Consider the following 26,034-nt stretch of genomic DNA (forward strand, 5'->3'; position numbering starts at 1 on the left):
GCCCTCATCGCAGCAACAGACGACATTCGAACACTACTGGACAATGGAGACACAGTCGCCCTCATCCTCCTTGACCTCTCTACAGCCTTCGACACAGTCTGTCATAGCACCCTTATTCAACGCCTCAACAACATCGGAATTCAAGGAAAAGCATTGGACTGGATCATCTTGTTCCTCGCTGGAAGAACTCAGAGAGTCCGCCTCCCACCTTTAAAGTCAGAGGCCACCGAAGTCATCTGCGGCATCCCACAAGGATGTTCTCTCAGCCCTACCCTCTTCAACGTATACATGAGCCCCTCGCAACCATCGCACGTCAACACAACCTCAACATCATCTCCTACGCTGATGACACTCAACTGATCCTCTCACTCACCAAAGACCCAAACACCGCCAAAACCAACCTACACGAAGGGATGAAAGAAGTAGCCGAGTGGATGAAGCACAGCCGTCTTAAACTGAACTCGGACAAAACGGAAGTCCTCATCTTAGGTACATCCCCTTCCGCCTAGGACGACTCTTGGTGGCCAGCGGCCCTAGGAAAAGCACCCATACCGATGGACCACGCACGGAACCTGGGCGTCATCCTGGACTCCTCCCTCTCGATGACCAGACAAGTCAACGCCGCTTCATCATCATGCTTCAACATCCTACGCATGCTCAAAAAAACATTTAGCTGGATCCCCACCGAAACCAGAAAAATGGTCACCCACGCACTGGTCACAAGCCGACTGGACTACGGAAACACCCTGTACGCCGGTACCACCACAAAACTTCAGAAAAAACTCCAACGCATCCAAAACGCTTCAGCCAGACTCATACTAGATATCCCCCGCAAAGACCACATTTCCGGTCACCTGAAAGACCTTCACTGGCTCCCCGTCAACAAGAGGATAACGTTCCGTCTCCTCACCCACGCACACAAAGCCCTCTACGAACTTGGACCCGATTGCCTCAACACGCGCCTTTCCTTTTACACCCCCACCCGCCAGCTGCGTTCGTCCAACCAAGCCCTCGCCGATGTTCCGCGCATCCACAAAGCCACCATGGGGGGAAGATCCTTCTCCTACTTAGCGGCAAAAACCTGGAATTCCCTTCCCATCCACCTCCGCCTTACTCAAAACCACCTAGCCTTCAGAAAACAGCTTAAAACCTGGATATTCGATAAGTAAATCTCCCCCCCTTCCTCAAGCGCCTTGAGACCCTCTGGGTGTGTAGTGCGCTATATAAGTGTTGACTTGACTTGACTTGGACGCTGATGACGGAACCGCTCCGTCATCAGCTGCGGGTGCGCTGTGCTGATGACGGAGCGGTACCGCCATGGCCCGCTCGGCGCGCCTGCGCAGAGCGAATTTCGCGCCTGCGCTGGACGTTCTATTGAGCGGGGCGGGCCATGACGGGACCGCTCCGTCACAAACACAGCTCAACCGACGCTGGTGACGGAGCGGTTCCGTCACCAGCATGCGGCCGCCCCGCCCCCTTAGCACTGCGGCGGAATAGCCGCCGCAGTGAAGGGGTTAAAGTATGAAGCAGGGACTTTGTAGGGGCAATTTTGAAGGATATAAAGGAATCTCAGGAGGGCCAACTTTTTAAACAGGGCAGCTCTGCCCAGCAGAGCTAGGGGCAACGATCTCCAATATTTGACATCACTGCGTAATCTTTCTAAGGTGACAGCCAGATTCTTATCATAGAAGAGTTGGGGATCCGGTGTGATATACACCCCCAAATACAGGAACTCTTCCAGAGCTATTTCAATCTCAAAGCCCCGAGGGAGCCTGGGGACAGGATCCCGCAGAACAAATAGCACCGACTTGGCCCAATTGATGGCATATCCTGAGTAGTTGATGAAGATGTTTAACAGTGCGTGTTTGGAGGCATATGGGAATGTTAGATAGATTAGGATGTCATCTGCATACAACGAGATTCTGTCTCCGTGTCCCTCCTCCCACTTCAACCCTCTGATTGAGATGTCCCCTCTCACTCAGGTCGCCAATGGCTCAAGAACTAAGGAGAAGATCAGGGGGGATAGGGGGCAGCCCTGCCTGGTACCGCTACCCAACGGGAACACTCTAGAAGTGAGGCTATTGATTTTCACCTGGCCCCTCAAGTCTGTATAGAGAAGTCTGATCCGTCCCAGAAACCGTGGGCCAAACCCCATGCGTTTCTGCACCTTGAAGAAATAGGTCCATTCTATAGAGTCAAAAGCAATAGAGGCATCTAAAGAGAGTACTACTGCATCTTCTTCACTAAAGGTTCGGCGCCCAAGTACAATTTTAACACAGCAAATGTTTAGGGCCGTGTTCCGCACCGTTTGGTCCGCATGGACCAACGACGGGATTATTGACACCAAGCGAGAAGCCAGGAGCTTTGCAAGTGCTTTTGCCTCAACGTTAATTAATGAGATTGGTCGGTAAGAACAGCAACTGTCAGCTGGCTTTCCTGGTTTCCAAATGACAACAAGAGAGGCCAGCCGCCAGTCCTCTGGCAGAATCTCTTTTGCAAGGCTCTCATTATACATGTTTTTCAGGGGGGGCGTGACCCGTCCGGCTGTGGACTATAGGGACCCCATTAGGCTCCATTGCCTTCCCTGACTGGATACTATAAAAGGCCTTGCAAATATTATTGTTCAGATCTTCGTCCATAAAATCTTGATCCTCCTCCAATAGGGTGGGTCGGCGCAAGTCAGCCAGCAGCTGCCTTGAATCCTCGGCTGTATACAGAGTGGAGAGGGTATAGACCTTTTCCAGGTGGTCTGCGAATGTATCCGCGATGTCCTGCGAATCTGAGACGCTTCACGCCCCGTCGATGGTCAGTTGGGAAACCCAACGCTCCCCCTGCTCCCTCCGCTCCAGCCATGCCATAATGTTCCCTGCCCTATCACCCATTTCATAAAACTTGTGCTGCAACAGGAGTAATCTGGCCCTTGTCTTTTCCCTCGCCAGGGTTTTGTATTCTAGCTGTGTCACAGTTAACTGATGTGCCGTGTCCTCACTGGGCAAGGAAGCATACTGTGCCTCTAGGCGCTGGAGTTCAGTCTCCAGCTGATAAAGTTGCTGGTTGTGTTGCCTGATAAGGAATATGCTACTTACCAGTATGCATCTGTTCTTGGCATAGAGGGCTGCAGAGTGGTACATTATGAATAGATCGCCATCTGGTGTTGGGCTCGGATGATTGCACTTTGTTTTTCTCTTGGAGAGTCTTTTGTATCTTGGTGACTCCTCCCTTAGTTGGTAGTGCGCATGGGCATCGGCTCCATCCTTAGATTGTTTTGCCATAGTAGGGTTAGATGGAGTAGTATAGTAGAATACAGATAAGAGTGCCCATGTAAGTGTATCTAAATAAGATAGTGTTGGAACAGACACAGGTTTCCGGGGAGGCTGGGAGGGCATGTACCACTCTGCAGCCCTCTATGCCAAGAACAGATGCATACTGGTAAGTAGCATATTCCGTTCGAGGCATATGGGCTGCAGATGGTACATTATGAATAGACTATACAGCAGTTCTCTCCCTAGCGGTGGTCGCCCGTGTCTGTTGCAACTGTCTGAAACAATGTTTTTAATACTGCTTGTCCCACTCTAGCTTGTTGTGTTGAGTGCACATCTACACAATAATGTTTTGTGAAAGTGTGCGGTGTAACCCAGGTAGCCGCTTTGCATATGTCATCTAGTGGAATGTTTCCCAGAAATGCCATAGATGCCCCTAGTTTACGTGTAGAGTGAGCTCTAGGAGGAACAGTTAATGTTCTCTTTGCTTTTAAGTAGCATATTTGAATGCATTTTACAATCCACCTGGCAATGCCCGCTTTGGAGATGGGATTGCCTTTATGTGTGGGAGAAAACGCAACAAATAGCTGTTTTGTCTTTCTGAAAGTTTGTGTTCTCTCTATATAGTACAATATGGCCCTTCTAACATCCAGTGTATGTAGGGCTCTTTCCGCTACTGTTTGTGGTTTTGGAAAGAAAACCGGTAATTCCACTGACTGATTGATGTGGAATGCTGAAATAACCTTTGGTAAGAATTTTGGGTTTGTTCTAAGAACCACTTTATTTTGGTGTAGCTGCATAAATGGTTCCTGAATCGTAAAAGCCTGCAGTTCACTTACTCTTCTAAGTGACGTGATAGCTATGAGGAAGGCCACCTTCCATGTGAGGAATTGTATTTCACACCTATGCATAGGTTCAAAGGGTGGCCCCATTAGTCTGGTAAGCACTATGTTGAGATTCCAGACTGGGGAAGGTGGTCTTCTTGGTGGAATGACTCTTTTGAGTCCTTCCATGAAAGCTTTAATTGCTGGTACTTTAAACAATGACAGGTGTTGTCTGTTTTGTAGGTACGCCGCTATGGCTGCTAGATGAACCCTAATAGATGTATATGCTAGGTTACATTGTTGTAAGTGTAATAAGTAGCAAATGATTTGTTTAGTGGATGCGTCCAGAGGGTTGATGTGCTTACTGTTACAGTGTATAGCAAACCTCTTCCATTTTGCTGCATAGCATGCTCTGGTGGTAGGACGTCTTGCCTGTTTAATGATTTCCATGCATTCTGGTGGTAAATCTAAATACCCAAACTCTATGACCTCAGGAGCCAGATCGCTAGGTTCAGTTGCTTGGGATCTGGGTGCATTATTTCTCCATGGTTCTGTGTAAGATGCATGGGTAATAATCTTAGCTTTTGATGTGGTACTTGTGAGAGTTGTAGCAGCGTGGTGAACCACGGCTGTCTTGCCCACGTGGGTGCCACTAGTATCATTGTCATTGAGTGCTGCTGCAGTTTCCTCACCAGTAGTGGAATTAGTGGTAGAGGAGGGAACGCGTAAGCAAATTTGTTGGACCAATTTATCCACAGTGCATTGCCCTGGGACCTTTGGTGTGGGTACCTGGATGCGAATTGTTTGCATTTTGCGTTTTGATGATTTGCAAACAGATCTATCTCTGGTTGCCCCCATTTTTGGAAGAATGGCTGTAGTATTTGGTCGTGCAGTTCCCATTCGTGAACTTGTTCTGACTGTCTGCTTAGGATGTCTGCTATCTGATTTTGAATTCCTGGTAGGTGTTCCGCTAACAGGTAGATTTTTTGAGGAATGGCCCATCTCCATATGTCCTGTGCTAGTTTGGACAGTTGGAGAGAGTGTGTCCCCCCCTGTTTTTGAATATAATACATTGCAGTCATGTTGTCTGTTCTGATCAGGACTGCCTTGTTTGTTATTTGCATTTGGAAAGCTTTTAGTGCTAGAAATATTGCTAACAGTTCCAGGTAGTTGATGTGCAGCTTCTTTTGCTGCGCACTCCACTTCCCCTGTACTGTGTATTTGTCCATATGCGCTCCCCATCCGGAGAGCGATGCGTCCGCTGTTATTATTACTTGTGGAACTGGCTCTAGGAACGACCGTCCTTTGGAAATGTTTTCTGTGTTCCACCACTTCAGAGAGCGATACGTCCGGTCGTTTACCAACACCAGATCTGTAATCTGACCTTGAGCCTGATTCCACTGTGTCGCTAGACACTCTTGTAGTGGACGCATTTGTAGTCTGGCATGTGGTATTAGCAGTATGCAAGAGGACATCATGCCTAATAGTTGCATAAACACTCGTGCTGGTAGTGAGTGTTGTGGTTGAAATTTTTGTATTAACCCGACCATTGTCTGTACTCTGATTGGGTTGGGGTATGCTATTGCCTTTTCTGTGTCTACTGTAGCCCCCAGGTATTGCTGGATCTGGTTTGGTTGCAGGTGTGATTTTTTGTAGTTCACCGTAAACCCTAGGTGGTGCAGCAGTTGAATTGTCTTCTGTGTGTTGTGAAGACATTCTTCCTTGGATTTGGCCTTTATTAGCCAATCGTCCAAGTATGGGAAGACATGTATTTGTTGTCTTCTTAGGTGTGCTGCCACCACAGCTAGGCATTTTGTGAAAACTCTCGGTGCTGTTGTGACACCGAACGGAAGGACCTTGAACTGGTAGTGTTGTCCTTCTAACACAAACCTTCGGTATTTTCTGTGGGCTTTGTGAATTGGGATATGAAAGTAAGCGTCTTTTAGATCCAGTGTAGAAAGAAAGTCCCCTTGCTTCAGTAAAGGGAGTACTTGTTGGAGCGTGACCATGTGGAAGTGCTCCGAATTTATGTAAGCATTGAGAGGTCTGAGGTCTAATATTGGTCGTAGGGACCCGTCCTTTTTGGGGATCAGGAAGTATAGAGAGTATACTCCTGTTCCTTGTTGATCCTTTGGGACCTTCTCTATTGCATGCTTTTGTAGAAGTGCTAGCACTTCTTCTCTTAACAATGTCAAATGATCCTGACTCATTGGGCGCTGTTTGGGGGGGATGTTTGGCGGGGTAGCTGTGAGTTCTAGGCAATAACCATGTTGGATAATTTGTCTCACCCACTTGTCTGACGTGATGTCTTCCCAGACAGGTAGGAACTGTGATAGACGTCCCCCGACCGGTGTTATGTGGTCTGGGGGGAGATCTATGAAGTCACTGTTTTGGTGTTGAGGCGTTGCGGGTGTTATTATTTCCGCGGCCTCTACCCTTATTGTTGTTACCTCTGTAATTACCTCTTGAATTACCTCTGGGTGATGTTGGTGTGGAAGATGTGGATTGCTGATTTGTTCCTGTGTTTTTTGAGCCCCCTCTATAGGTGGATCTACGAAAGGAACCTCTGTGCGTTGGCTGTTGCAATGCTCCCATTGACTTAGCCGTTTCTGTATCCTTTTTCATCTTTTCTAATGTCTCGTCTGTACTTGAACCGAACAATGTCTTCTGATCAAATGGTCTGTTCAGTAGGGCTGTTTGAACTTCCTGTTTGAATCCTGAGATTCTGAGCCATGCGTGCCTTCTTAGCATGACACTAGTGTTAATAGACCTTGCTGCAGTGTCTGCTGCGTCTAACGCACACTTAATGGAAGTATTAGTTATTATTTTACCTTCCTGAATTAATTGGTCTGCCTTCTTTTGATGTTCTTTAGGAAGATGTGTGAGAAGCTTTTCTAACTCATCGTAATGTGCCCTGTCGTAACGTGCGAGTAGAGCTTGTGTATTAGCTATACGCCAGCTATTTGCTGCCTGTGATGCTACTCTCTTGCCTGATGCATCTATTAACTTCGACTCTTTATCTGGTGGAGGAGCCTCTCCTGTAGATAATGAGTTTGCTCTCTTACGAGCGGTTGAGACCACTAGCGAGTCTAGAGGTACATGCCCTCTAATAAATATTGGGTCCTTTGGAGCCGCTTTATATTTTTTATCGATTCTTGGGTTTAACACCCTGGCTCTCACTGGGTTTTCGAATATTTCTTCTGTGTGAGTGAGAAGACCCTTTAGCATAGGAAGAGTACCTGATGTTCTCTGTGCACTAGGTAGAGTCTCTAACAAGAAATCCTCTATCTGAGGTTCTGTGTGCATATCTAGTTTGTGATATTTTGCTGCCCTATTAATGAGCTGCACAAAACCTGTGTTATCATCAGGTGGTGAAGGCTTTGAGGGGTATAGCTCTGGGTCGTTGTCTTCATCTGACCCTACATCGTAATTTTCCCATGGATCTTCCTCATCCTGGATAGATTCGTCATCCCCTTGAGGTTCTCCCTCCCCTATATCACTGTCTACATCTGACTGAGGTGTAGCTGGTCTTGGTGTGGAGGGTGTAGGAATATGTGGCCTATTGTGAGGAATAGGAGAAGAGGGTGTGTCTTTAGGACGAGGAGAAGCAGGAGGAGTTATGTTCGTCCCCATTGTTCTCTTTTTTGGAGGAAGAGGTTTATCTTCTGACTGTTCACTCTTTCTCTTCTTAGTGACCACTTTCCCAGTTTGTGGGTCAATAAACAAGATCTTTTGCTTGGGATCTGTTTGTTGCTCTTGAATCGGTACCGAGGGTCCTGGTTCCGAGAGCTGTTTTTGTTTTCGATCCTCAGATCTTTCTGGTTTCGACACCGAATGTCTGCTCGATTCCGATTTTTTGGGTATCGAGTGTCTTTTGGGCGATACATCATATTTCTTTTTCGACATGGAATGTTTCGATACCGAGCTCTCCTTTATATGCCGCCTCGGTGTCGAAGTCGATGACGCCCTTTTCTCGGATCCGACGTGGTGGGATTCCGAGTGTTTCGGTTTCAGTTTCGGTTTCGTTGCCGGGCCCGAAGGCGGGGCGTCGGAAACTTTTTTCAGCGATTTGACCGGGCCCGAGGGCGGGGTCGTTACCGCACGGGGTCGGTTTTTCGGTAAGGGGACGTCGTCACTCACGGTTTGTTGCTCGAAGAGTTCTTCAACCTCCGACTGGTCCCCTTCCGACCCCGACTGGTCCTCTTCTTCCTCGATTTGTTCGTCTCCGAACAGCTCCGGGATCGCCTCCGCCTGCATTCTGGAAGCCTCGTGCCTTCGAGCTCGACGATTTCTGATCGTTAGCTTGGAGGAGAATGCTGCGCAGGCTTCGCAGTCCCTGGATTCGTGTTCAGGCGATAGGCAGAGGTTGCACACCTCGTGTAGGTCCTTGTGTGGGAACTTAGCACCACACGATGGACATTTTTTGAATGGAGTCCTTTCCATGGACTCCGGGCTTGACTGCGCCGAGAAAGGTCTCTTGTTCCTCGACGTAGATCCAAGTTTTTCTCTTCTATTTTGAATTTGTAACGCGTCGGAATGGAAAAGAACGCGTTCGCTAACAATACCGTCGAATTGGAAAGGGAATACGCGCCAAAAAATCACTTTCTTCAGAAGTTGATCTGGAGCGTCTCGATCTTCATCCGAACCCGATGGCGGAAAAAAACAATCTAAGGATGGAGCCGATGCCCATGCGCACTACCAACTAAGGGAGGAGTCACCAAGATACAAAAGACTCTCCAAGAGAAAAACAAAGTGCAATCATCCGAGCCCAACACCAGATGGCGATCTATTCATAATGTACCATCTGCAGCCCATATGCCTCGAACATTATGTTTTAAGCGCTAGGGCTTTCCCTTTAAGCACTGCCTTGAAAGCTTCCGATAATATCTGTGTTGAGTCTACCGAACCGACGTTCTCATTAAAATAATGGTCTGTCTGAGTGAGAAGGATCTCTTTGATGTCTGGACTTTTAAGTAACCAGGGGTGAAGGGCAATTGTGTTGTGGTGTGGTGTCTTGTATTGTATTGTGATATGCAAGCTTAATCCACATTGAAGAATGGTCCGAAATGCCCCTCGGCAGACCACGAGGGTGTCTAAAATATCCGACATCAGCAACATGAGTGAGGAAATAGTCAATGCGGGACATGCTTTTGTGGGTGTTGGAGTAATAGGTGTAGTAAGTCAAGTTCGGGAGCATGGTGCGCCATATGTCTACTAGGCCCATGGCTCGCGCAAAATCAGTCATGGGAGTATTTGGACGTGTCAGGGGACGCTGAGGATATCGGTCAGTATGATCCTCCATAGTCTTGATGTTTCTAGCTTCAATGACTGGCTCTCCTCTTTACTCGATAAGGTTGCTCCTATTCAACCCTTAGTATCCACCAGACTAAAACCCTCCGCCCCCTTGTTCACCCCCGCGCTACGTGACGAAAAAAGTTGGTGCAAAAAACTGGAGCGAACCGGGAGACTCACTTACAATACCGAGACCAAAGCAATCTATAGAGCCTCAATCAAGAACTTTCATAGACTAATGCGCGCTGAAATGAAGGATTACTATGTTAAGAAGATAAACTCTGCCAGTAATTCTTCCAAAACCCTCTTCAAAATTGTCAAAGATTTTACTAAGCCTGCCGTCCTGTCCAGTATGATTCCCCCTACTCAGGAACTCTGCGATGGCCTATAAGATTTTTTCTATTATAAAATTCGGGACATCTTCACCATGTTCTGCCCCACCCAGAAACACCCGGCACAAAACATTGGGGTTTCTAATCATGACTCATTACCTCTTTCGCCCCATCCCCACAGAGTTTGCTCTTCAAAAATGGCTTGCCTGTAAAGCGGGCTCTCCTAAGGACCTTTGCCCGGCTTCACTTTTTAGCTCAGTTACCCCCCCTTATCATTTCGCCCCTGAACTCCATATGGAACTCCTCATTACGGTTTGGAATCTTCCTGAAAACAGGCCATGCAGATACCTATCCTGAAAAAACCTGATGCTGACCCCTCGTTTTTTTTTAAAACTATCGCCCCATCTCCCTCATACCAAAACCTGCCAAAGTCCTCGAAAAATAGTCGAGGAGCAATTAGCCACCCATCTTGAATCCAGCCGCCTTCTACACGACTCTCAATCCAGGTTCAGATCTGGATATAGAACGGAGACTGCTCTGCTGGAGTTGTCGGAAACTATCTGTGAATGCGAGGAAACGATTTGGCAATGTTAGTACTCCTCGACTTGTATGCGGCATTCGATACGGTCTCTCATTATATTTTGATTTAGAGACTACTCGGCCTCGGGATCCAGGGCACCCCTCTATCCTGGATCAGATCATTTTTAAATAACCGCACTCAACAAGTCTTCCTTCAGCCTATTGTGTCTGAGGAGAAACCTCTGAACTGCGGTGTCCCTCAAGGCTTCGCACTTAGCCTTCTAGTAGAATCCTGTGGAGTCAGTGTAATCTCCTACGCTGACGACACCCAATTAGTGTTCTCATTCAGGGGCCACTCCGAAGCTAAATTCTCCAAATTTAGACGTTGCTTGCTCAACATCTCTTCCTGGAAGGCCCTTAATACCCTCAAGCTCAATTCGGATAAAACGGAGGTGCTACTCTTCAATCAAACTAGCACTCCCCCCTCCTCCTCTCTGGTGGCCATCAGAATTGAACCTCCCTCCGGAAATAGTGATGTCAGCCAGGAACCAGGGATTCTGGTTCAATAACGAACTTTCATGTAAAAATCAAATTGTTCAAGTTCTGCAGCCTTCTTTGGAAAACTCCACTTGATCCGAAAAATGTTCCCCTTTCTCCCACAGGACTCCCGCAGGACCATTGTTCACACACTGATCACCTCACATCTGGACTACGCAAATAGTCTGTACGTAGGGGCCCCTGCGTACCTGATCAGATGCTTACAGACTGTTCAGAATGCGGCTTCTAGGCTAATATATAATATTCCTTATCACCACTCGATCTCCCAATACCTGAAGAAGCTTCACTGGCTTCCAGTGGCCAAGCGCATCCAATTCAAATCAATGGTTCTGGTTTTTAGATCACTATCTTGGAGCTCGGCTTAAGCATGCACAGTCTAACCGCGCTCTTAGATCAAATCATCTGTGCCTCCTTGTCATCCCCCGCTTTCGCTAGAATAGGCGGCAGAGCCTTTGCGGTGTTCTCCGCCAAAACTTGGAACAGCTTGCCTCTGCTGCTGCGGCTGACCAATTCTGAATCTATCTTTCGATGTGACCTTAAGACTTGGCTCTTCTCGAGCGCTTAAACCTACTGAGTGTACTCCCATCCTTCGCCTGTCCGATTGCCGGTACACCCCCGTCAGGGGTAGCTGTGCACTCTATAAGCTTCTAAATAAATAAATAGTCATATTAAAGTCTTCCCCCCCTCCCCCCCAGCATGAGCGTGCCCGCGGGGAGATCCAACAAAACTTTCCCTAAGTCAGCAAAGCCTCCTTATCCAATGCAGAGGAAAGATTTGCCGAGACCACATTAAGCGGTCTCCCTTCCCAACTAGCTTCTAGAACTGCAAACCTCCCTTGTGGATCCGCCCACGTGCGGGTGGGAGTAAATGCACGTCAGAATGTTTGAATGAAATAGAAGAGAATGATATTTGAGAACTCACTTAAAAAGTGTCTAATTTTTCTTTCTACAGCATTAGCCATAATTTCTATGACAAAATGAACCCGTTCATTTTGTTCCCTTCGAAATTATATGTTTTAAGTTCTATCAATTGATTCACTTGAGATGGCATCAGGTGTGCCATTCTTTTGTCACAGCAAACAAATGATGGAATGAATGCAGACAATGCAAACATTCTCCCTCAGTCAAAAGATCTGGGTTAAATCCATCGTTCTTTTGCCCACTACGCCACCCCAGTTTGGACCCAGCCATTTGCAAATCAGTCTTGACCCTGTGCCCCATGGGAACAGTCCAGACCGAACTGCCAGGCCAGGTTCTCCCTGGACCGCAAACAAGCATCCTGAGACCGGTTTCAGATTATGTCACCCTTCTTCAGCCAGGCTAGCTTGAATCCAGTGGCACAGTGAGCAAGGGACCCATGCCTGAGCATACCCATCCCACTTACGGCGAAAAGTGTTACAGCAAACAAATGATGGACGGAATTCTGACAATGCAAACATTCTCCCCCAGTCAAAAGATCTTTGTTAAATACATTGTTCTTTTGCCCACCTCCTCTTTATTTGATATTCGGCCCAGGGAATGGGATCCCAGGGGCCGTAATCGGCTTGGGGAGGGGGTCCTCATGCACCTCCCTCAAACCAAATAACAGACCAGACCAGGGGTCAAGTTTATTTATTTATTTATTTTATATAAATTTTTAAAACCTTTATTTGAAAAGTGCACACAGCTATTCAGCCTAACATCCCGGAGGCAAGGCAGCACGGTGAATCAGGAGAGCAATAGTGCAAGAACACTCGTAACAGTACAATGAAGGTTGTTTCTATAGTTTTATGTTAGAAGAGGAACATAGAACAAGGAAAGGAAGAAAAACGCCAAGTGGCGCTAAAGAGTGGCAATGGAATGGAGGAAGCCTTCGAGGCGTTGGCAGCGGGCAGGGGGAAACGAGCACAGAAGCATTGATACAGGAGAATAGAGGAGGATAGTAGAGGAGAAGAGGAAGAGACAGGATTCAGCAGTACCACGTATCACAGTTGGTGTCACAGGTTATGGTGACATATGTTCATCCAGAGAAACAGGCTCCGGTGGCAAGCAAATATCTCCCCGGTAAGCATTCCAGGCCCCCCACACTTTCGTCCACTTCTGGGGCTTACTCCTGGCAACATAGACCGTCTTTTCCCTAAGCATACACCAATCCATGTTGGCTTTCCATTGTACCACCAGGGGAGCCGTCGCAGCCCCCCCATAACTGCGCAATGTCGCGTTTGGCAAGTTTATTTATTTTTAAAATGGCAGGTGTTTTTTTTTTTTTACCTACGATACTACTGGAGTACTGCGGGATCGCAGCAAAAAATAAATTGTCCCTTTCCCTCAAGGAATCCTCCCGACCCCCTCATCCCCGCCCAAAAGCGCTAGGGGGCAGGGTATCTCTACCCTGCCCACTTATATGTTGTTTGTAAAATATTTTCAGGACAGGAGACAACATTTCTATTCATGTAGCAGTCAGCCAATGGGAAAAAGTCCCCAAAAAAGCCCCCTCGACCAATCTAGATGCTCTTGTTTTATTTATTCTTTTAAGGTGGAGCTCACTGTCTGGACCAAGATTTAGCTTACTTCTAAACTTAATTTAATTCAGTTCGGCCTTTGTGGCTGCAGCCCTTTTCAAAAACCCTATGGAAATTGCATGGGGATTTAGCATTTTGGGACTCCCCCTTTTTGTCGGCCCCTGCTTGATGGATCCCCTGAAACTTTCCATGAAGAAACTAAGGGCCTGATTAAAACTTGCCAGAGCCCCACTGCTATACCACCAAACCTGTCTGCACACCACCCACCAAATTCTGGCCTGGCAGGCGGTGCTTTGGTGGTACATTTCTAAGGCTCATATCTGCAATGGGAGTGCCAAAGAGCGTTCCTGCATGGCATGGACTGTGCAGTCCATGCTGTGCAGGAAGTGTGAGTGCATGCATACAGGGGGGCACAGCATGTACCCCCTACATGCATCCCCTGGCCCTGTAGGGCTCACTTAGTTTCCTCACCACCACCCTTGGGTGATGTGAGGAAACTCGTAATATGCTTGGCAGTGCCGCAGCTGCACCACCTGCAAATTGCGGCCTCACACCACACCACTGCAACACCGCTGAGGGATCATGGATCCCACGCAGTTGCAGCGGTCCTTTGAAGTCTGAACGCAAAACTCGTAATAGGGCGGTCGGACGGCACCCCCACTGTGGGTTTGTCAGTCCATCGGACTGCCAAACTCAAAATTAGGACCCAAGTCCAAAATAGCACTTTTTGGAAAGTTTTGTGAAGATTCCTCTAATGGTGCCAAAATTATTACCAAACCAAAAAAGCCATTTCCTATGGAAACGCACACCTAACTATAACTATTACATTATTATCTGAAGGAACTAGCAGCCCGTCCCGACCTTGCCCGGGAGCAATCAGGCTTCCCCGACCCCCGCCCGCCCCGACATTGTCCAGAAGCCCAGGCCCCCGCCCGGCCCGTCCCCCGCCTGCCCCGCCCCCCGCCTGCCCCGACATTGTCCGTGGGTCCCCTTACCTCAGCCGCCGCTCCTCCCCCGCTGGTCACCGCTCCTCCCGCCTGTCAGCTGCTAGTCACCTCACTGCTCCTCCCGCCTGTCCGCTGCTTGTTCACCTCACCGCCGCTGGTCACCGTTCCTCCGGCCTGTCCGCTGCTCCTCACATCACCGCTCCTCCCCCGCGCCATGTCCGCCGCTCCTCGTCGCGCTCCTGGATGCCGCTCCTCCCCGTGCTCCTGACGTGAGCACGTACGTTGCGGCCGGCGCTACTTCGGTGGGACTACTTTTTTTTTATGTACAATTTTTAAAATAACGTTTTTTTAAAAATGTATATAGCCTATAACCATCTGCACACCCTGATGATTACAACGGTGTATCGGGTGTGTGGATTGGAGCTGTGGTTCCCGAGTTTACCCGCCTCAAAGTTCTTCCTTTATTATAGTAGTATAGATTGCATGCACTGTAAAAAAATGCAGAGTATTGGACGATATTAAATAAAACTTTATTCTAGTACTTCAAAAAACAAAGAATACGGAACAGTAAGTCCAATAATCCGAGAAAATGGCAGCATTCAGACTCTTTCATTGCCGCTTTCAAGCCCCCCAAACCCCCATTTCTTCTTATGCTTAGTGATAAGTTATGGGGCAACCAGATTATGAATTTAACCACCATCAAGAGAGTCTTATGAAGAGTGTGGTTACATGCAATAATAATAACTGATTATTGTTGGAATGTAAAATCTTTATTTACCCCTTGGAGGTAAGACTCCGAGACCCGATGCTTCAATAAAGGTTTAAAAAAAAGCTAGTTTCATTTTTCAAATTGTGTTTTTTCCCCAGAAACTGCTTCTGGTTTGTGGTAGTTAAAATAATTAGCAATTATATGTGACTAAGCATGGTTCCCTGCAGATGGGGACATCAAGCTGGGTGTTTTCAAATATGTTCCAGGAAAGTGGTGGAAGCGTGGAGTAGCATGGTACAGCTGACGATACTGTGCATAACTGTACGGGGGTGCCATTTTAGATCTGGTTTTCTGCCAGTCATGCAGTTTACATGCTAAACACGCTACTCAGTAAGAGTCCATGTCTACGTCCAGCATGGAGTACCATTATGGCAACAGTGGTCTCCCCAGCAACTGGGTCTCGAGCATTATGCAAGATTGAGGGACTGGTTGTGTGGTTTCCCTGGGAGTCCACACAGGACAAGGAAGGATCTATTTGAGCAGGTTGTAGTCAGTTTACTCCTTTGAGGATGGGAATATTTCACAGGATGAATTTTAGAAAGTAGATAAAGTAGGCTCTCGGGAGCCAAGTGAATGTGCTGAGAGCGAGTGACTGGTGTATGAAATATTTTTAGCACACTTTGATCTATTCTGGAATGTGGATGGGCTAGAGGACATAAAAGCCAATCCAGACTCGCTGCCTTAACATTGGCAAACAAAGCCTTGAAAAATTAAGTGGTTGTACCTGGCATGGGCGCAGATCCACTGATCAATTATTGCAACTCCGCCATCCTTGTACAATTCCAGCTCCTCCCAGGTGGGTTCAAAGCGCACCATCTCTGGCAGCAGTTTCTTCAGCTGTTCCACGTCTGCAAGTCAGAAACATATAAAAGTACATAAATCTGAAAACGAGTCGTTTTGCTCTATCCGATTTAGTAGTGGAAGATAGGATGGAAAGCGGCCTCTGCGGGTACAACATATTAGTAGTCATGCAGGCGACCACTTGGGGCACACTATAAAGGGTGTTAAAAAAATGTATGCTGTAATTCACTCGATTATATTTATAAAGCACTTGAAAAGTAAAATGGAACAATTAACCTGGCTTGCACATAGCAACATCAGTACAAAGTTAAACACACTCTCATCCCAGGGCAGTCAGAAGATGAGAGCAGGGAAGGCCTTATTCCTCAGACCCGTGCTTTTTTAGGGCCCCACTTGTGTTCAGCAACATTTATTCATAAATTTAAGACAAGCCAGCTCGGTTTATGAATGACAAGGCAGCTGACAGAGCCATTTCCGGTAAGTGGCACCAGATGTTAGATCTGCCTTCTCTTCAACATGATTTCTTTTTTAAATTACAAAAAGATCTTCATCCTAGGTGGGGGCCCTTTGAAGTTGTTCACGCAAGCTCCGCAAAAACGTATCACATGACTAACTCAATCCCACAAGTTAAGCTTGCAATACCCCTCCTCCACGCCACGCAAAAGCAGAAGATGCCTAGTTCATCACAAGAAGATCTATAAAAGGTACACCAGGGTACCTGTTAATGTGATGCGGCTATACTTGGGAAATGAAATAAACTCTTAAGAAGACTTGACAGCACTCCTTTCTCCTCTGTTTGCAAATAAGCCTGCTATCCATTACTTTCTGCAAAGATACACACAGACACCCACTCTCTCAACATACAAGTTTGCTTTGCAGTAGTAAACACTTCAGTACTAGCTTAAAAGAGGTAAATCACAGGTAGAAGCATGACCAACAATGAAGAAAAAAACTGAAAGCATGCATACCCTACATACATGAAACACTAAGGCATTTTACAGATGGAAGAGCCACAAAACACACAGGATTTCATGCTTTCGGCTTATTGTAGCTGTGTTATTGATCACATTATATATGCGAGTTACAGCCTTAAAGCGGACAATCTATTCGAACATACCATCAGAGTCAGCATCAGTTGCCACAAATACTTTCTTCAGATTGTGCTTCTCCAAGAGCGCTTTGATTTTCTTAGCGGCTCCCTGCAGGCTGGGGACATCTGTCCGGTGTCCCCAGATAAAATCTTTTCGGCGGAGATGAACTCCAAGATATGGTCCACCTATGGCACTGCCCAGCTTTACCTAGCAGAAAGAAAAATACGTAATCATTATTTCATACTTAAGCATAAAATAATTATTATTAATATTACTATTTTGATGCCGTTATTTTTTTTCATGGAAGTACAAGGAAATCCCATCAAGAATAACAGAAACATTGGTACATGTTTAATTTAGCTTTTCTGCAAATAATGTCCTTCTCTTGACAGTCAATTGCTTTTCAGCTGGTCAAATCCCTTGTAAGTGAATTGTTCTTGGTCATATTCAATCCCTGCGATGAAACAGCAAAAACCTGAATACGCGGTGTCACTTTCGCCCAGGTGCTCGCTATCCATGGTTCCACATCGAGCCTTTAAAATAATGATAATCTCAACGTCATGAAATGGGATCATTCGCCATCACAAACAAGGTCTGCAGAGGATTATAAAGGCACAGCAACCTCAACTCATTTTTGATCCAAATCCCCAAGTGCAGAAGTCTAACAGAGAAAACGTAAGCAGCACCTGTTTAGGGCCTTCCCTTCATGGCAGCCATGCAAAAAATGTAAATCCTCAAAACAATGACATCAGCAACCAATTTCTTAAAATGCAGATTGTCCTGTGTGGAGACTAACATTTGTGAGGTCTTGTTAAAATGCTGCTTTCAGTAGACAATAGGATGTGCTTCCCCTGCAGTTTATAGTTGTCCTGCATCATGCACAAGTAGCATTAAAAAGACCCTCTTATAGGATGTGTTTTTACAATTACAGCAGCTTGTCTTGAATGTAATGGTGGTGCTACACTGAGAATTTTCCACGGCTGTGTGGAAATATCAGCAGTGTCAGCAAGAAGCTCGTCTTCTTATCAGTGGAGTCATCCAAGAAATCACAAACATAATGGCTCCGGCTCTGCTTGGTCCCTGAAATGAAGGCAAAATCCTTGCCTGCAGCCAACTCTACAAAGAGAGGTGTCTACCTTTAAACAAATATATATACTTTGTTGTTCCCCCTACCAGCCTTGAAGAGCCTGAAGTGCAAAAACAATTTTTTTTTAAACAGACGTTTAATTACAATCGCTTCTTGTAAAAAATAAAAGATATATTCTCTTCAGACCACATGGTATCCATTTTTGCTAATGAGGACATATCACAAATAGCATGTAAACTGTATTTTAACAAAATAACCACATTCTGAATTTGACTGCCTGCACATTTGCAAAAGTTTTTTCGTGCATTAGTTGTAAAACATTTTATAGCACTCTTTACGCCTAGATGTTAAATGAAAGAACACGCATTTTAATTACGACAGACATATTACCCAACAGCAAGAAACGCCTCCCCTAACTGTGAAACCACAAGAACGGCCTGAGTGGTGCCATATGAGCATCCTCAAAAGCAGGACTAGCTGGTCACGTGAACGTACACAATGGCAGTACATCTAGCAATCATACCATTCATGTGATAACTGAAGTGGACCATATGAACATTACAAGGGCGGTACCTCTGACAGACCACACAGACACACAAGAGAACATCACCAACTGACCATACACGTGCAAAGGCCATTCTTGTGGACTATAGACCAAATAACCAACAGTGTGGCATATTACTAATCAAAGAACATAAATAAGAGTTCTACCTCTGAAAAACTATATAAAGATGCATGCGAGTGGCTTACATCGATACGCAAGAGGTGCATCCATAAGAATCAGATCAATAAATATGAGAAGGGCTCCTGATGGACAAGAATATTCAGTAAATGTGCCTCTACCAAACCTTGACACAAGTACTGTCAAACAGCCACCTTTAACTGACCACACATAGAAAAGCAATTATAATGACTTGCTTGGAAGGCACTAAAAGACTCACCTTCATCTCTTTCCATACTTCATTGTAGGGTGTTTTGTCCATGTCATCATTGGAGTCCAGATACTTTGCTCGAAATTCGTCTCCCACCACTCGCAAGTGTTTGGCAAAGACCATGCTACGTCGAGTCTGCAGGAATGGCAAGAACGTGGAGTGAAGACTATTCTGGGGAGCTCCATGAAAGCTTGAAGCAAAAATGCATCGAACAGGAAAAGTCTTAAGAGCAGCACATACTACGACACTAGGCTCCGTCCTCAGCCCGTCTAAGAGCAAGAAACACGGAGCAGAGTTTCACAGCCGCCTGTGCAAAGGTGGTGATCCGCAGCAGTGCTCTGACAGCGATCTTTACTTTAAAAGGGGAAATGTCCAAGCATACAGCAGAAGAATGGGAAACAAACCTCTACACACGCTGCACTGTGAAAGGCAGCAGCAGGGAAGACATTCGAGAGGTCATTTTAAAGTACATTGGTTTGATAGTGTTTTTTTTTTTATAAATCTTTTTATTAAAACAAGGCATCAGTAAAAACATACGTACAGATAATTGCATAGCTTTTAGCAATACATCATGAAATAGGGGGGGGAGGGTGAAAACAAAAGTACATAGTCAAAAAAACACTTTCATGGGGATGGAGGAACATCAATAACATCTCTAGGTGGTGTACAAATCCCACCCCTCTGTGCATTCCACTGGTTCCAGATTAAGGCCCATTTCCGGGGACGTCCTCTCGCAACATACACAGTTTTTTCAAGGAACATGCACCAGTCCATATCTCTTTCCCACTCTCCAAGGGTAGGTGGCGCGTCCGAGCCCCACCTCTGGGCAATATTTCTTTTGGCTATCATGTTACCCAATGTGACCCATTGTGTCTGCGCTGCCTTACAATCAGTGGGTTCCCAAATGTTTAGGAGACATCTACGCGCCTCCGGTTGCAGGGATATCCCCGTGACCATGTTCATAATGGTGTGAACCTCCTTACAGTATTGCGCAACCTCTCAACACTCCCAAATAATATGGAAGAATGTACCTAAGAGGCCACATTTGCGTTTACACAATCCCTCCAGTGTCAACCCCATCTGAACCAACCGGGGGCCTGTGATATATATACCCTATGTAGGATCTTCAATTGAACGAGTCGAAGCCTGGCAGGAATGGCAACCACCTTTGGAGAAGAGACAGCCGCCTACCAGTCCTCGTCATCCAATTCTATTCCGTCTCCTACCACTTCTCCCTCAAATCGCCCAACAGCTCCGCTCTATTGTTGATTAATTTTTTGTAAATGAGGGAAATCGTTCTGCCAGGGAGGTGGCCATCCAATATCCTATCTTCCAGGGGAGATGCATCTGGGAATTCCTCATCTACGGCAAGAGTCGCCTGTAGCGAGTGTCGGACCTGTGCATACCTAAAGTACTCGGAACTGGATAGCTCAAATTCCTTCTGCATTTCTTCAAAGGATTTAATACTTCCCTTACTCCATACATCCTTAATGGCAGAAATACCTATCATTTCCCATTTATCGAAGCCTTTAGTGTTCCACAGGTTGCCCAGCCTTTCGGAATCAAAAAGGGGAGTAGCTAGTGTTAGTTTACCCGTCCATCCCAACGAACTCGTTGCATCATGCCAGATTTTCACTGCGTGTTTGGTGGGACCCGTCAAATTTTGCCTTGCAGGCCTCGAATACAGCGCTCTATAGTAATTGCCCCCGGGGAGCAGCCATCTATCTATCACAAATCCAGGATCCGTGACGGGCCCATATGTTGCGTGGTCGATGGCGGCAAGCTGGGAATACCAGTAGTATCTTTTAATATCCGGTAGAGCGATTCCACCGCCATACCAAGGAAGTGTCAGTTTTGTCAACGCAATACGAGATCTTCCTTCCCACAAAAGACTACGCTGCAATCCTTCTATTTCTCGAAAATAACTGGCCGGCACGACATCCAGGGTATTGGAGAGCATAGAGGAAACGGGGCAAAGCCATCATTATAAAAATTGCAGCTCGTCCCAGTAAGGAAAGCGGAGCTTACGCCAGTGTGCTGAGTAGCTTCTAAGTCTCTGGAGTGGAGGCAAGAGATTTTCTTTATATCGGACTGCCTGATCAAGTGTGATAAATATACCCAGATATCGGAATCCAGTGACAGTATTCTGAATGGGGCAGTTATAGGCGGAACTGGAGCATCCCCACTGAGAACATATAACAAAGATTTTCCCGAATTAATGGAAAGACCAGAATTTTTAACCAAAGGAGGCTAAGACGTCATACACCACCATAAGGGATTTCCGGGGGAAAGTCAAGTAAAGCAAAATGTCATCTGCATATAAGGCGACCACAGCCGATTCCCGCAAAGTATGCGCTCTAGCTATGACGCCGTGCAGCCGACGTAAGTTCAGGACCGTGTTCCTATGGGGGATAAAATCCGATTGGTCCGGATGAACAAGACCATCAATGACTCTTAATAATCTATTTGCTAGGAGCTTAGCCAAAATCTTAGGTTCAGCGTTCAATAAGGAGATTGGTCGGTATGAGGCACATTTATTTTTCGGTTTGCCCTCTTTGGGTATCACCACTATCAATGCCACTCTCTGGGTCTACTGGCAAAACTCCCTCTTCACGGGCTTCCTCAAACATAGTTTTTAGGTATTGAGCTAATTTGTCCGGCTTAAGTTTGTAAAGCTCGATCGGGAGTCCGTTGGGTCCCAACGCCTTGCCCGAATTCAAAGCACGGATGGCTTGAGCAATCTCATTCACTGTAAGCTCACTATTCATAAACTCCCCGTCTTCTTTGGACAGAGAGGGGAGCCGTATATCACGAAGCAATAGGTGGGAGTCCTCCTCAGGTCTATCTGAGACCGAGGTGTAGATCATTTGAAAATAGTCCGCAAAGGTGTCAACTATATTCTGTGGGTCAGTAATCAGCTGTCCTGTCTCCGAAATGAGTTCCGGAACAATACGTCCGGCTCCCTCCCTCTTGTCCAGCCAAGCAATAAGCTTCCCAGCCTTGTCCCCTAAATCATAGATCCTCCCCTGTTGTTCTCTACCGAGTAATTTAGCCATATCAGTGACCAATAATTTATAGTCATGTTTTTTTAGGTTCAGGATATGTAAATTAGCCTGAGTCACCCCGTGCTCCAATTCCCCCTCAAGATTACTAATTTCCATTTCGGCTTCAACAATGCCTTATTACGTTCCTTTTTGACTCCTGCTATCAATGACAAGGCTTGTCCCCTGATAACCGTTTTAAAGGCTTCCCAGAGAGATAGCTTCTGATTGTGTGTGTTTCTTCCCTCCTGAGGCGGAAAGCCGGGAGGTTGCTTGGTGACTGTACTGCTTGATTTTCTGTACCCTCTCCCTGCTGTGCCACGGATTTAACGTGTTTTAAAAATTTATTAATAATTTTACCTTGCTTGCACTCGCACTTTGCCTCGATTAAGGAGCGCATTTACATTGTTTCCCCGCCATTCCCGCACCTTGGGCCAGCTCTCAGCAGAGTTAGGTGCTGAGTCGGCCGGTCCCGGGGATCGTTTAGGAGCGGCCATCTTGAATAAGGAGGAAGCGCTTTACGCAGTCCAGCGCTTAGTATAAACGGGGACGGGCATGGATCCGCGCAGCGGACGCGAGCAGCGGACGCGCAGGACCTGCGCCGCAGTCGCGCCAGAGTCCAGCTTGTCCGCGCCCGTCAGCGCTGAGGAAGCGCCAGGGAGGCTGTCCCCCGCGTTACACTTCCAGACGACTGAGTTATACTCCCTTGCCACCTTACTCTCGGTCAGGCCACCCTCGTTACCATGCCATCATACGAGATCCCGTGATAATGTCACCTGTGGTTGTATTACCCCACTCCCCCAGGGGGGAACACGAGGGTCCAAAAAGCATCGGACCAGGACGCTGAGAGTTAAGGGGTCAGACAGCCTGGTAATGGAGCCAGCCTGGCTTTCTCATTAACGCCAGGTCACTGGTCAAAAATAATGTAGCTTTTAAGGAGTTTGTATCACTAAGGGAACCCGCCTGGGTCTTTATAACTGAGACCTGGGGTTCGGGGGCTGCCGGTCCGGATCTAGTTGATGCTATCCCCGAAGGCTATGCCCTGGTTAGAATGGACCGAGAAGGGCGTAGAGATGGGGGGCTGGGTATTCTCTGTAGGGACGGTTTTACGTGTCGTATAGACCCACTCTCCTCCCCCCGGATACATTTGAAGCTCTATATTTCGCCATACAGTTTGCCCCCACGTCTTCCTTCTCTGGCATTCTCTGCTATAGGCACCCTGGCCCCAGGGCCTCATTTGTTCATGACATACTTGAAATGTTAGAGCCCTTTATCAATAGGCCTAATCTAACTCTCCTGGGTGACTTTAATTTTCACCTGGAGAAGGCTGATGACACTGACACGATGGCTCTAGTGGAGAGCCTGAACGCCTGTGGGCTGAGCCAACTGGTAGATGGTCCTACGCACCTTGCTGGTCACACGTTAGATGGTATCTTTTCCAACGCTAACAGGTTGGGGACCAGAACGCCAATCCCTTTAACTTGGTCAGATCATTGGGCAGTTCCTTTCCGTCTAATCATACCTTCCTCTGCCCGACTCCAAAAAATAGCAATTCATGGTAAACCAGAAGAAATTATAGAGAGGTCAACAATAGTTCCATAGCCCCTTTTCTGGCAGAAGTCAATTTCTCCCTCTTGCCAGACTCCAATGCCGCTGCTCGAAGTCTGTCCATTGCATTAGGTACGGCTATGGACACTCTAGCACCTCCTAAAAAGCATTATTCTGCTAGGAAGAGCCCCGCTGCCCCCTGGTACTCTGAACGATTGAGATTGCTTCGGCAGAAATGCAGACAAAAAGAAAGAGCCTGGCTCGCCCAACCCAACGCTCCCGAGAAGAGCCAGAATAAACAGGCCTTAAAAGAATATAAAAGGGCGATAATAGAGGAAAAAAAGAGCTACTTCAATAACACCACTGCCGCGCTGAAATCTTCAAGAGAGCTCTTCAAAATCATCAACTCCTTATTCTCACCCAAAACCGCTAATTCAGTGGTTGAGACACAGGCGCTATGTGATAACATTGCGAACTTCTTTCACACAAAAATAGCTGACATACACACTGCCCTAGAAACTCTAAATTTGGAGCTGAACACCTGGCCAACATCCACCTTACCTTTGCCAAATTCCCCGGTCATGCCTGTGGTCTCGGAAGCAAGTCCTTGCTCCCGTTTGACATACTTTCCTAGGATGTCACTGGTAGATCTTAACAATCTCCTTGACGCTACTAAGTCCTGTTCCCCCTTAGACCCTTGCCCTTTAAAAACTCTTAAGGCATGCAGAGATGCTGTCCTTCCTTCCTTACTGGAGATTATGAATATGGCCATTACCGAGGGGATTTTTCCCGTAGCCTGGAAGACCGCAGTGGTTAAACCCCTGCTAAAAAAGGCTTCCTTGAATCCCGAAGTCTTGAAAACATTTCAGCCTATTTCTTTACTTCCGGCCCCGGCCAAAATACTCGAAGCCCATCTCAATCGTCACCTGACCTCATATCTGGAGAGTGAGAATCTGTTGGATGTCTCCCAACATGGGTTTCGTGCGGCCCATAGTACAGAACCGGCCCTCACGGTTGTTGTTAACAACAACAGATCAGAGGTTGACAGAGGTCAAACCGCGCTGTTGGTGCTGTTGGATCTAACGGCAGCTTTCGACACTCTGTCCCCTTCAATCCTGGTCGACAGGTTGAGGGCGATAGGGGTCGAGGGCAGCGCTCTGAATCTCCTTTCCTCTTTTCTGTATCAGAGACAGCAGAGTGTTAAATTGGGCAAATTTCTGTCTCCCTCCCAGGCGGTGCAATGTGGGGTCCCACAGGGCTCGGCTCTGAGCCCTGTACTATTCAACATCTATGTGACCCCTCTCGCTAAAATTGTAAGATCCTTTGGGTATCAGGTACTCTCTTATGCCGATGATACTCAGATCATCGTCTCCACTTCCCAACCGACACAAGACTCTGCCCCTAAATTTAGAGCGTGCATGGAATTGGTATCATTATGGATGATACGTAACCACCTTAAGCTTAACGGAGAGAAGACTGAAGTCTTGGTCTTTGGAGGGAGTCATGAATTATGGAATGAATATTGGTGGCCTGTCTCACTAGGGCAGAGGTCTTCAAACTTTTTGATGCCGAGACCCCCTTTTAAAACCTTTTTAGGGGTAAGGACCCCCTTCCGACAAAAGTTTTTAGAAACTGGTACTCCTCATCATCATCTTTTGACAACCATAAATGCGCCTGTTAGACCTCATCACATCCATCCATCATTCATCCACCCACACTTTTACACATCCATCCATCCTTTCATCCTTTCATCCTTCCATCCATCCATCCATCCTTCATCCATCCATACTTTCATCTTTCCATCCATCCTTTACCCCTCCACCCTTCCATCCATCCACCCATCATTCATCCACCCACCTTTTCACACATCCATCCATCATTCATCCATGCAACCTTTTATCCATCCATCATTTATCCATGGAACCTTTTATCCATCCACCGTTTCATCCATCCATCCACCCATCATTCATCCCCCCACCTTTTCACACATCCATCCATGCATCATTCATCCATGCAACCTTTTATCCATTCATACATCCATCTACCCTTTCATCCTTCCATCCATCCATCCTTTATCTGTCCATCCTTGCATCCATCCACCCATCATTCATCCCCCCCACCTTTTCACACATCCATCATTCGTCCATGCAACCTTTTCACACATCCATCATTCGTCCATGCAACCTTTTATCCATCCATATATCCATCCACCCTTCCATCCATCCATCCTTCTTCAGTCCACCCTTTCATCCTTCCATCCATCCATCCACCCTTTCATCCATCCATCCACCCTTTCATCCATCCATTCATCCTTCATCCGTCCACCCTTTCATCCTTACATCTATCCTTCATCCATCTATCTATCCTTCACCCATCCACCCTTTCATCCTTCCATCCATACATCCATCCTTCATCCATCCACCCTTTCATCCATCCATTCACCCATCATTCATCCACCCATCTTTTCACACATCCATCCATCCATCCATCATTCATCCATCCATGCAACCTTTTATCCATCCATACAACCGTT

General features: G+C 46.7%; 1 protein-coding gene across 1 annotated transcript in view; it reads right to left on the reverse strand.

Annotated features, from left to right (window-relative positions):
- Positions 1 to 26,034, reverse strand: part of POFUT2 (protein O-fucosyltransferase 2) — a 131,792-nt gene that overhangs the window by 26,278 nt on the left and 79,480 nt on the right. The window contains exons 6-8 of the mRNA XM_086955529.1: positions 18,922 to 19,047; positions 16,920 to 17,100; positions 15,726 to 15,849 (exon numbers count right to left, since the gene is read on the reverse strand). Of these exons, the coding sequence (XP_086811655.1) occupies positions 15,726 to 15,849; positions 16,920 to 17,100; positions 18,922 to 19,047 (431 nt within the window). The remainder of the gene's footprint in view (positions 1 to 15,725; positions 15,850 to 16,919; positions 17,101 to 18,921; positions 19,048 to 26,034) is intronic.

The sequence above is a fragment of the Lissotriton vulgaris genome, chromosome 2_1 (genome assembly GCF_964263255.1).
Source record: "Lissotriton vulgaris chromosome 2_1, aLisVul1.2, whole genome shotgun sequence".
NCBI lineage: Eukaryota > Metazoa > Chordata > Amphibia > Caudata > Salamandridae > Lissotriton > Lissotriton vulgaris.